We start from the raw sequence: 11,704 nt of genomic DNA on the forward strand, positions 1-11,704 counted from the left end.
ATCATGAGGTCAAGAGATCGAGACCATCCTGGTCAACATGGTGAAACCCCGTCTCTACTCAAAATACAGAAAATTAACTGGGCATGGTGGCACGTGCCTGTAATCCCAGCTGCTCAGGAGGCTGAGGCAGGAGAATTGCCTGAACCCAGGAGGCAGACGTTGCGGTGAGCCGAGATCGCGCCATTGCACTCCAGCCTGGGTAACAAGAGCGAAACTCTGTCTCAATAAAATATATATATATTATATATAATATATTATATTATGTTATAAAGTGACTACCTGTATTATATATATATAAAATACAGGTAGTCACTTTATAAACATAAATTCATCTTATAGTCGTAGCTCCTCAAGTATGTTGGTAGAGGAGGAGAACCAAGTTAGAAATGTTCAGAACTGGAAGTTAATTTATAGAAAATTCTTCCAAATATTAGATAAGTAAAATTAAGTATAGAAATGGGTTTCATCAACACCTAGTCAAACAGTTCTCTTGATAAAAATTTTTCTAACTATGACAACAATCTGAAAATTTTACATGTTGTTACCAATGATAAATTTTTAATTTGGCAGTTAATTTAATAAAAAAGTTAATTAATACAAATATGTGACTTTTCTGACTTTATGCTTTTGAGATTGCAACCTAATAAAATTTATTATTTGTGGTGATTTGTTTTCTCAATTCAAATAAATACTTTATACCTAATTTTGTATTTATTTTATATATATATATTAGTGTTACAGAATAAGCACTAGTTCTATAGTTGCTTATAGAACTACAGTCCTGGGCTTATTTCCATATGCCTGGATACATGAAAATAAATTGGGTTTGTCAAGAAAGTTAAATTTCTGCTAGAGTCAGAGGTAGCTGGAAGTTTTCATGCTGGAGTTTTATTGCCTGTTTAAGATATAAATTGTATTTCCTCCAAAGCTCTGAAATAACAGCTCTCTCTCTCTATATATATGTGTGTGTGTATATATATATATATACATATACATATACATATATATTATATATATTTAGGGTCTCTATACATATACATATATATTTAGGGTCTCCTCTCTCGAATTGTTTAAGATTAGGGTTTCATAAAGGCTGAGTCTTCTGTTGAGATAATGTTGCTCAGCAAATATTTGTTGAATGAATAAACACCTTTTGGAATCAGATTTGATACCAAGGTGACTTGGCATCCTGAAGTTCGGGAGCCAAAAGACTTCTGATATTAAGGAATTGCGGGTAGATTTTTCTCAAGACTGGGAGATAGACTTTGTACTTTATGAAGCTTATGCATTGTAACAATATCTTCATTCCATTTTCAGAGATTTCCCATCTTCCTTCAGCAATCTAGCCTCTTTCCCTCAAAGGATGTCAAACAGAAGCTTTGTTTTTAAAAAGCTAGGCTTATCAAGTTGATGTAAATTGATTGTTTTAGACTGGGAAAGATTCTAATGAAAGTGTTTCATGCTGAGAAAGAAAATATTAGAGGCTTTGAGTTTGGGTGTCACAGATGTTGGATGACATTTTGGGAGTAAAAATAGGGACCAGCATTTTATTCCCCCAATTCTCATAATTCTTGGAAGTGATAGTTCTTCCATGAGGCTGAGTGGATTGTGGTACTACAGAAAGTCGTGGCTTGGGACATGTCGTGCCTGGAGTCCCATGTTACCACAGACAGAATGGAAACACTAGTCTACAAAGGGGTACTTAGTCTACAAAGGGCTACTTAGATGATTGGAAAATTAACTAGTCTAACAAAGGGCTACTTAGATGATTGGAAAATTAACTAGTCTAACAAAGGGGTATTTAGATGATTGGAAAATTAACTAGTCTAACAAAGGGGTACTTAGATGATTGGAAAATTAACTAGTCTAACAAAGGGGTACTTAGATGATTGGAAAATTATTTGCTTATAGAACTAGAGGACAATATCACAGAACTAGAATTATCTAGAACTGAAGACAAGAGGTCATTTTTCCCCCTAGTTTGTAGAACTATGTAATCACCTCATCCCTACAACTCCAATTCAAGACACATACATGATCTTAGGGTAGTGATTCTCAAGTGTGGGCCCCTCTCCATGTATCAGAATCATCTGTAAACTTTTAGAAATACAAATGATCAGGCCACACCTCAGCCTATGAATCAGAAACTCTAGGGAGTCATGTTGTGGAGCAAACATATTTTACCACATATGGATCCAGAGTATTTTACACAAGCAGGGAGCAGGAAAATCACTGGCTTTCATGAGGGATGAGAAATAAACAGAAAAGCCATTAGGGGGCAAGGCAGTGATGCAGACCTGTGTAGATACAAGATTCCATGGTCTATCCTAACATCTGAACCTTCTGAATTTTTCCTTGTTTGGCATTGTTTTTTCCTTTCTGTTTTTCTATGCATGTGCTGAAAGTGGCCCTCCTTCAGCTCCACAGGAGTTTAAGCTAAGAGACTGATTAATGCACCTAAAATCCAATTCTAGAAGGAAGATTTGATTGACTCAATTTAAATGAGCTGTGGCCAGGCTGACAGGATTATATGGGACACATAGGGCCATAGGGGCCTCACACTTGTGTGTGGTGAGTCATTTCCCAGAAAATGGACTGTGGACTGAATAGTCAGTCTGCGTATATTCTCATAGTGAACATCAGAACTCAAGACCACCAATATTGTGAATTATATTCCTAATTTTTATTAAATTTCTTGCTCACCGTTTGATAATTTTGACTAATACAGTCCTGGGTTCATTTCCATACGCCTGGATATATGAAAATAAATTGGGTTTGTCAAGAAAGTTAAATTTCTGCTAGAGTCGGAGGTAGTTGGAAGTTTGACTTTCATGCTGAAGTTTTATTGCCTGTTTAAGATATTAATTGTATTTCCTTCAAAGCTCTGAAATAACAGCTCAATAAATAACTACTAATATCACAATTCAGACACTTTAATTAAGCATATTAACTCTCTTTACTGTAATATTCAAATAATGTGTAATGCAATGAGCTTTTTGGTTGCAAAGCTGGAAGCCCTCCAGTGACTTATGCAACATTTCAAATAAATTTAATTTTAACTTAGACTCTAGGTAATTAAGAATTATTTTTACTAATATCTAAAAACAATCACAGATTTGTTATATTTTTAATCTTCCTTTGATTTATTTATTGTTAATAAACACAGTTATTTACAAGTCTAGGTTTTTATTATTTGCTTATAGATAATTATGCTGAATTCTCAATGCTGTATAACAAGAGCAGGCATATAATCACAAAGACTTCAGGATGTGGTCCAGAAGTTGACAAGCTTTTTCTTTAAAGGTTCTGATAGTAAATATTCTAGGTTTTTTTGGAGGATATAGAGTCTCACATATTCGTATTTCTTCTTTTCTTCCTATTCCTCCTCCCCATGTTTTTCCTCGTTTGTTTTTTTTTTTCCTTCTTCTCCATGGTAACTTATTCTTAGCACATGGACCATGCTCAGCTCATAAACCATTTAATTTAGCTATCTCCAAAAGTTTTATTAAATTGTTTAATATTACGGGCATTAACTATGGGCATTGAGATACAGTCTTCAGATTAAATTTAGCCCCTGGGCTATCCTTTTCAATTCCATGATTACAGTCCAAAGATGAACTTGAAAGTGATTGAAATGTTCTCTCTTCAAGCTGTCTTGTAAATTTTCAATCATTCTCTTTTGATAGACTCATAAAATGAGAGTATGGTGTAGAAAGAGGATTAGGCATGCAGACCTAGGGACAAAAGGGAGAACAAAGCAATACATGATGTCAGAATTAATAATGAAGAAGATATTGGTAAACATCTATGTCATGCCAGGTACTAAATATGTATATGTTTTTCATTTAATCTTTCACACCACACAGGTGGGTTTTACAATGTCTACTTTATAGATGAGAAAACAGACATGAATAAGTAGCTTTACTAAGTAAAAAATTATTAAGAGTTGAGGCTCAATCTCCAGTTTGTGTGGCGCATAAAGCCCATTTTCCTTGTGATACACACATGGTGTCCTGTCATAGAATAGAGTGAAGAATAAGGAGCACCTCACCACAGATTTGTAAACAGTTTAAATCCTGCAGTTCAAAGGGTCTTATGAAATTGCTAAGGTATTAAAATAATTTGACCAGCATTTATTAATGTCAGTAAGTGCAAATAAGTTGGAACTGCTTAAATATAACATTATCTTTAATGATAACATATTGTCTTTTGGAAATAGAATATATAATTCGAAAGGTTCCCAAGGTCTTGTCTCAATAAATTGAAGTAATGCATCTTCCGAAATGTGCAACACACTTTATCCCCAGTCTCCATATCAGTACGTTTATACTCACAATCTATTCATCAAATGTGCAAGGCAAATGTAAGGCTATTGTTCCCCTCTATTTTCCTGAGGCACCAGCACATAAATAAAGGAACGGAAATGAACTTGCTTAGTCAGGAATGGAGCTAAGACTGCTTTTGGAATCATGCATACCCTTAAGCTAATGGATATTTTACTAGATTGCCTCTCTTGTGTGTTGCTTTATGTTTTAGAGAGAGCATTTTCCTTCTTTCTAATGATTATACAGCTGGACCTACTTTTCTCAAATTAGCTTATCATCAAGGCTATTATTCTATAAATGTGCATCAGATGTTGCTTAAATCTGGCTCGATGACAGATGCTCCCCATAGTTTTATTCAATTGCTTAACTCTAAACTCAACATTATGCCATTAAACCATTTAATTTAGCCGTCTCCAAAAGTTGTATTAAATTGTTTAATATTATGGGCATTAACTAACTCATTACTCAAACTATATAAGAGAGGTCATAATGTGATAATGTTACTATCTGTATACTACTCTTTTCCTATGTCTCCATATAGTAATAAAATATTATGTCAATTTTTAACAAATATTTGTGAGACAAAGTATCTATCAGATCATATCTGGGCTTTATAGATGAAGAAACTCAAATTGAGGTATTGATTTGCATTAAGAATAAAATAAGTCAAGATGCTTGATGGTTTTACAGTCTTTCATGAACAACAAAGATATACTATCTTAGTTTTTATTTAAACTTTTATGAACTTGCCTTGATGTGCTTGAGGCATTATGTAAAATATAAAAATTTCACAAAAAGTTTACATCTTACGGGGATGACAAAAATCACTTAAGTGCAAAAGGGATTATTTTAATGTTATAGCTGTGTAGTTCAATAGTGTAGCCGCCAGTCATGTATTGCTATTTAGATTTAAATAAATTTAAAATAAATACAATTAAAACTTCAGGGCTGGGCATGGTGGCTCATGCCTATAATCTGAGTACTTTGGGAAGCCCAGGTGGGTGGATCACGAGGTCAAGAGTTTGAGACCATCCTGGCCAGCATGGTGAAACCCCATCTCTACTAAAAACACAAAAATGAGCAGGACATGGTGACACATGCCTGTAGTGCCAGCCAGTAGGGAGGCTGAGGCAGGAGAATCTCTTGACCTTGGGAGGTGGAGGTTGCAGTGAGCCGAGATTGTGCCACTGCATGCCAGCCTGGGTGACACAGGGACACTCTGTCTCCAAAATGAAAAACAAATTCAGTTCCTCAGGCACACTAGTGATATTTCAAGTGCTCAGTAGACATGTGATTAGTGGCTACCATATTGGATGGTGCAGATATAGAACATTTCCAGCATTGTAGAAAGTTCTACTTGAAGGCTGGGTGCAGTGGCTTGTACCTGTAATCCAAGCAATTTGGGAGGACAAGGCTGGGGGATCACTTGAGCTAAAAGTTTGAGACCAGCCTGGTTAATATAGCAAACCCCTATCTATCTCTACAGAAAATACGAAAATTAGCCGGATATGGTAGTGTTCACCTCTAATCCCAGCTATTTGGAAGGCTAGGGTTGGAAGATGACTGGAACCCAGGAAGTGGAAGTTTCAGGGAGCTGAGATGGTGCCACTGCACTCTAGCCTGAGTGACAGAGCCAGGTCCTTTCTTTCTTTCTTCTTCTTCTTCTTTTTTTTTTTTTCCCCAGGAACACATGTACTTTATTAAACGTCATTGTAGAAAAGTGTGTGAGGATAAAGGGCAGAGACAGAAATTGGCTTGGGGCAGGGTGAGGAATGGAAGGTGGAGTATGTGGGAAACAGGTCACAGGCAGAGCTCCTGGCCGGGATGATTCCTCTTGATCTATTGATAGACTTGCAAGATCAATACTGGGATGATGATAAGAAGAATGGTCATGACGATGCCCAAAATCAGGGCCCAGACATTCAGCCACTTGGTGGTGGAGGCATAGGCCTGGTCCCCAGTCAGATTGCCAACCATCTTCCTGTCCCTAGACTTCACAGAGTAGGCAAATGCTGTGAAGCCCAGACACCAGGAATTCATCAAGAGGGTGTTGAACAGGGACCAGACGACATGGTCGGGCACGGAGGTCTTGCTGCGGATGTGGATCACGGTGGATGTGGGGGGAAGAAGGTTATGGGGTGTCCCCAGAGCAGCCACTTCATGCTCTTCCTTGATTAACCTATAGTTGGGGGGACGGTCGGTGTTGGTGGGAATGAAGAAGGTTTGGACAATGTGGTTCATGGTGTCCAGGGAAGAAGAGCTGTGGTCGGGTTGCTGGGATGGTTCTCAGTGGGCCCTCCCTTTTCCTAGTAGTTTGGATTTCTCAACTATTTTCTTTTCCTCAGAGCCAGATCCTTTCTTTAAAAAATGGTATATATCTTACTGATGGTTTTTACTTTGTCAATGTAAAAAATTCATTTTAGGCAGTTTGTTAGGCTGTTCTTTCATTGCTATAAAGAAATAACTGAGACTGAGTAATTGGCTCATGGTTCTGCAGACTGTACAAGCATGGCACTGGCATCTGCTTAGCTTCTAGGGAGGCTTCGCAGAGCTTTTACTCAAGGTGAAAGGTAAAGTGAAAGCAGGCATGTCACATGGCAAAAGCAGAAGCAAGAGAGAGAGTGGGTGGAGGAGGTGCCGTGCTTTACAACAGCCAGATATTGCAAGAATTCACTCAAGGTGAGGACAGCATCAAGTCATGAGAGATCTGTCCCCAATGACTCAAACACCTCCCACAAGGCCCCACCTGCAACATTGGGAATTGCAATTTAACATGAAATTTGGGCAGGGACGAATGTCCAATCCAATGTCTATATCAGACAGCTTATAAAAAAACAAATATGGTAAAAATAACTTACCAAAGAAATGGAGACATAATAAGGAAGAAAGAAGAAAACAGCACAGAGAACTATTTGTGGTGAAATGACAATTGATTACAAAACTTATTTCTGACTCTTTTAGCAGCTAGACAAAGAGGAAAGAGCAACGATCAATATCAGTATTTTAGGGAAAAAGAAAAATATGTTCATAGATTCATAAGGTTGAAGGAAACCACCTGTCTTATAATGTTACTTAAGTGGAACTAAATAAAGCTCATAAAGTATGTACTTCTTATGTTTGTGGCTCTTATAAAAATATAAAACTAGGATAATAAATGTATAGATACTGGGGTGAGATGGCTAATTAGAAGCAGCTGTGGTGCATGGCACTCATGGAGAGGAATGAAAGGACTGAGTGAATACAGCACCTTCAACTGAAATATCCAGGTACTCACATTGGAACTGATCAGGGAAACAACTTGACCCACAGAAAATGAAGAAAAGCAGGGTGGGGTGATGGCCCACCCAGGAGGAACACAGAGCCAGGGGTACCCCCACTCCCAGCCAAGGGAAGTGGTGAGTGAATGTGTGGCCCAGGGAAACACACTTCTCCCACAAATCTTTGCAACCTTCAGATCTGGAGGACCCTTCATGAGCCCACACCACCAGGGTCTCAGGTCCGACCCACAGAGCTGAGTGGAGTCTTGGCAGAATAGCTGCTCAGGCACATACAGAGAGCCTGGAGTTTTACTTACTCCAGCCCTGGGATCTTTGACAAAGGGAACTGCAACTCAGCAAGGCAGGAAGTCTGTACATATTCCTGGGAAGAGGGCTAAATCCAGGGGTTTGAGCAGCATTGGGCTGCAGGCCCCACTTCCATGCCACCTCACAAGATAAGACCCACTGGCTTGAAATTCCAGCCAGCCACTAGCAACAAAGTGGAGCCTACCTGAGACTGGATGGAGCACCCAGAGGGAGAGGCCAGTTGGCATCTTTGCTGTTTGGTTGACATAGCCATTCCAGCTTGCAGGCTTTGGAGAGTCCAGATGGTCTGGATGAGGAAGGGTTCCCCTGAGCACAGAGGAGCTGTTTTGCCAGAATATGACCAGACTGCTTCTTTAAGTTGGACCCTGATCCATTCCTCTTCACTAGGTGGGGCGTTCCATCTGGGGCCTCCAGCCACCCCCAATTGCCTGTATTCTACAAACAGTGCTCTGATTTCTTCCTGGGATGGACTGCCTGAGGGGTGGGGCTGGCCAACACCCTTCTTGTTTGGACAACTCAGCCATTCCAGCCTATGGACTTTGGAGAGTGCAAGCCAACCAGAATGGAGGTGGCTCCCCAGGAGATACAGCTGTTTTGTCACGGGTTGGCCAGACTGCTAAACTGGACTCCATTCTCTCCTCCTCACAGGGCAGTTCCTCCCAGCTGGGGCCTCTTGCCACCCTTGTGGGTGTTCTATGGCCAATATAGTTTCAGTTTAATGGGCGTTCCCTTGCACAAGCTCTCTTGCCTGCCATCATATAAGACGTGGTTTTGCTTCTCCTCCATCTTCTGCCATGATTGTGAGGCCTCCCTAGCCGTATGGAACTGAGTCCATTAAACCTTTTTCCTTTATAAATTATCTAGTCTTGGAAATGTCTTTATTAGCAGTGTGAGAACAGACTAATATAGACCTAGACACAGAAATGCCATTTGACCCAGCAATCCCATTACTGGGTATATACCCAAAGGAATATAAATTGTTCTCTTGTCAAGATACATGCACATGTATGTTCACTGCAACACTATTCACAATAGCAAAGATATGGAATCAACCTAAATGCCCATCAATGATAGACTGGATAAGGAAAATGTGGTACATATTAGCCATGGAATACTACTATGCAGTCATAAAAAGGAATGAGATCATGTTGTTTGCAGGGGCATAGATGGAGTTGGAGGCAAATTTACTCAGGAACAGAAAACCAAATACTTCGTGTTCTCAGATATAAGTGGGAGCTAAACAATGAGAACACATGGACACACAATGGGGAACAGTGGGGTCTGTTGAAGGGCTAGGAGGTGAAAGGAGGGAGAGGATCAGGAAGAATAGCTAATGGATGCTGGGCTTAATACCTGGTGATGGGATGATCTGTGCAGCAGACCACCATGTTTACCTAGGTAGCAAACCTGTGCATACTGTACATGTACTTCTGAACTTTAAATTTGGAAATTTAAAAAGGAAAAAGAAATGTATAAATTAAGTACAATTCAAACAGAAAAAGAAGCACATTTGGATGTTTACTGACATTAAATGGCTGATTATAACACAATTGTATTACTGACTACCATGGCACAGATTCTTCTGGGTTTAGCGTGCTCATACACCTATCTCTTTCTGTAGCTTTTTCTCCTTCTTTCCCCCTCCCAGAATGGGGTGTAAGATGAAAGGGCAGTAAGTGAAGAGACTTACCAAAAGTGTGTAGATGACACCATTATCTAGGGCTACTGTTGTGCATTTTGATTTGAGAATTTTAAATGGGAGGAGCCAGATGTATGATGTACAGATTTGGAACTAGTTTTTTATCTTCCTTATTACAACAATAATTAATCAAGAAAAGGCTTATACACTCTTATAAATAACAATATTCTGAAAAAACATAATTTTTGTTAACAGTATGAATCTTTTACTAATTGCTCTCCTATGAAGACTCAATTCTTCCATCTTATTTTTCTAGTACATCTACTACTAAATCTTCTGTTCTACTTGTCTTAAAATCAGTGATGACACTAAATATATGCACATGAATCTCACTTTTATAAACTCTGAAATATATAATTTTTGTACTAAAGACTACATACTATTTCATCAGGAACCCATTTTTTCCCTCCCTGGCCTTGAATCTAAGATAAACTTATCATTACAAATGTTTGGGGTGAGAATAATTAACCTATAGAAAATATATGTAAATACAGAAAATGAAATCAGGAGTAACTTTAGAAGAAATGCGAAAGTGTTTTTCCACTTATCATTTATTATAATGGCCTTCAGTGAAAGTCAATGAAATAAAGAGAAAGCAAAGATCTGTGGAGAAATGGTTAGTGGTTAGTGACCGGGTGGGCAAAAGGAAACTAGAGAATGTAGTGGTTCAGGAATGCAACTTTTAATGATTTGCCTTAATACATAGACGAAATTGTCAAAGTCTTAAAACTTTTTGAAGCTAACACATTTCTTAGAGCATGGCTCTCATGTAACAGTTCTGAAAAGCTGGGCTTTCAAAGAATAAAAGCATTAAAAAAAAGGGGGGATGGGGGAAGAAAAATCAATACAGCACAATTCTCTAAAATTGGTGCCATAACCCAAGGGAAAATACCGATTTCTTGTTTTAAGCAAGAGGAGCAGGGTGATTGGGTTTGCTGAAGACGCTTTCTTGGATTAGGACTAGCACAAAGGAAAATCACATGTGGTGAAACTAGAAGAGGGATTCTATACATGTGCCATATTTTAAAGAAAACAGTCAATACATGAATCAGAGTGAGAAAGAGACAGTATTGTCAACACCTTAGATGCAACCATCTGGTTTTACGCTGGTGGATATTTCATGGATGTATATTTTATTGTAATGCTTCTTAATTTATAAGATGCAACATTTATGCATTGGGCACCTATTGTTCCATAGCAAATTACTTTAAAGCTTAGTCACTTAACAATAAATATTGATTATCCTCACAGTTTCTGTGGGTCAGAAATTCATGAATAGGTTGGGGTCAAGATGTTAGGACTGTAGTCGTCTAAAGATTTAAGTGGGGCTGAAGGATCTGCTTTCATGGTTACTCACTCAAATGGCTAGAAAGTTGGTTCCAGCTATTAGTGAGAGGCTTTAGTTTCTCCCTATGTAGGCATCTTTTGAGCTGCCACAGTATCCGGGCAATGTGGTGGTTGGCTTCCCCTATGGCAAGTGATGAAAAGGCCACAAGGTAAAATCGCATAATGATATAGTCTCAAAAGTCACATACTATGTCTTCTGTCATATTCTTTTTTTCCCCTCAACCACCAATTTCTACTTGATTATGTCATACTCTATCTGTAAGAAATGACACGCAAAATGTAGCCCACATTCGGAGGAATGAAAATTAGGCTCCAACTTCTGATGAGATGACATTCAAACAATTTGCAAACATATTTTAAAATAAACATATTAGTTTTTTAAAAACATTAGTTTTAAGAGATTTAAAATATTATATAACAATTTAAAAAAATCCATGAGCTCAGACCTTAAGGAGAAATTGGTGAAAAAAATAAAATTATCTCCCAAATGAAGATCAAATATTAATAAGAAGATCAAATACGAATAATAAAAAAGAATAAAAACTTCTGAAAAAACAGTAAGATTGGGAGAATTAAGCAAATTGAAATGTCAATGAACATTGAATAAAAAAAACCTTAAAATTATCCAAGTCCTAATCTTTGGAACCTGTGAATGTTACTTTATGTAGTAAGGGTGACTTTGCAGATGTGATTAAATTAGGAAATTTGAGATAGGAAATTATCCTGGTGATTTCCAAATGTAACCATAA

At 38.1% G+C, this 11,704-nt stretch overlaps 1 protein-coding gene across 1 annotated transcript; it reads right to left on the bottom strand.

Moving 5' to 3' along the window:
• Positions 1-6,164: 6,164 nt before the first annotated feature.
• LOC105710256 (interferon-induced transmembrane protein 3-like) lies at positions 6,165-6,566 on the bottom strand. The gene has a single exon (XM_064371473.1). It carries the CDS (start codon positions 6,564-6,566, stop codon positions 6,165-6,167), a length of 402 nt encoding a protein of 133 aa, XP_064227543.1.
• Between the last annotated feature and the right edge of the window lie 5,138 nt (positions 6,567-11,704).

Source organism: Aotus nancymaae, unplaced genomic scaffold (genome assembly GCF_030222135.1).
Source record: "Aotus nancymaae isolate 86718 unplaced genomic scaffold, 86718_ANA_hifiasm-v0.15.2.pri h1tg000007l, whole genome shotgun sequence".
Classification (NCBI taxonomy): Eukaryota; Metazoa; Chordata; class Mammalia; order Primates; family Aotidae; genus Aotus; species Aotus nancymaae.

Bases quoted from the DNA above. Each gene is read 5' to 3' on its own strand.
- LOC105710256 (XM_064371473.1), bottom strand. From the start codon at position 6,566: ATGAACCACATTGTCCAAACCTTCTTCATTCCCACCAACACCGACCGT.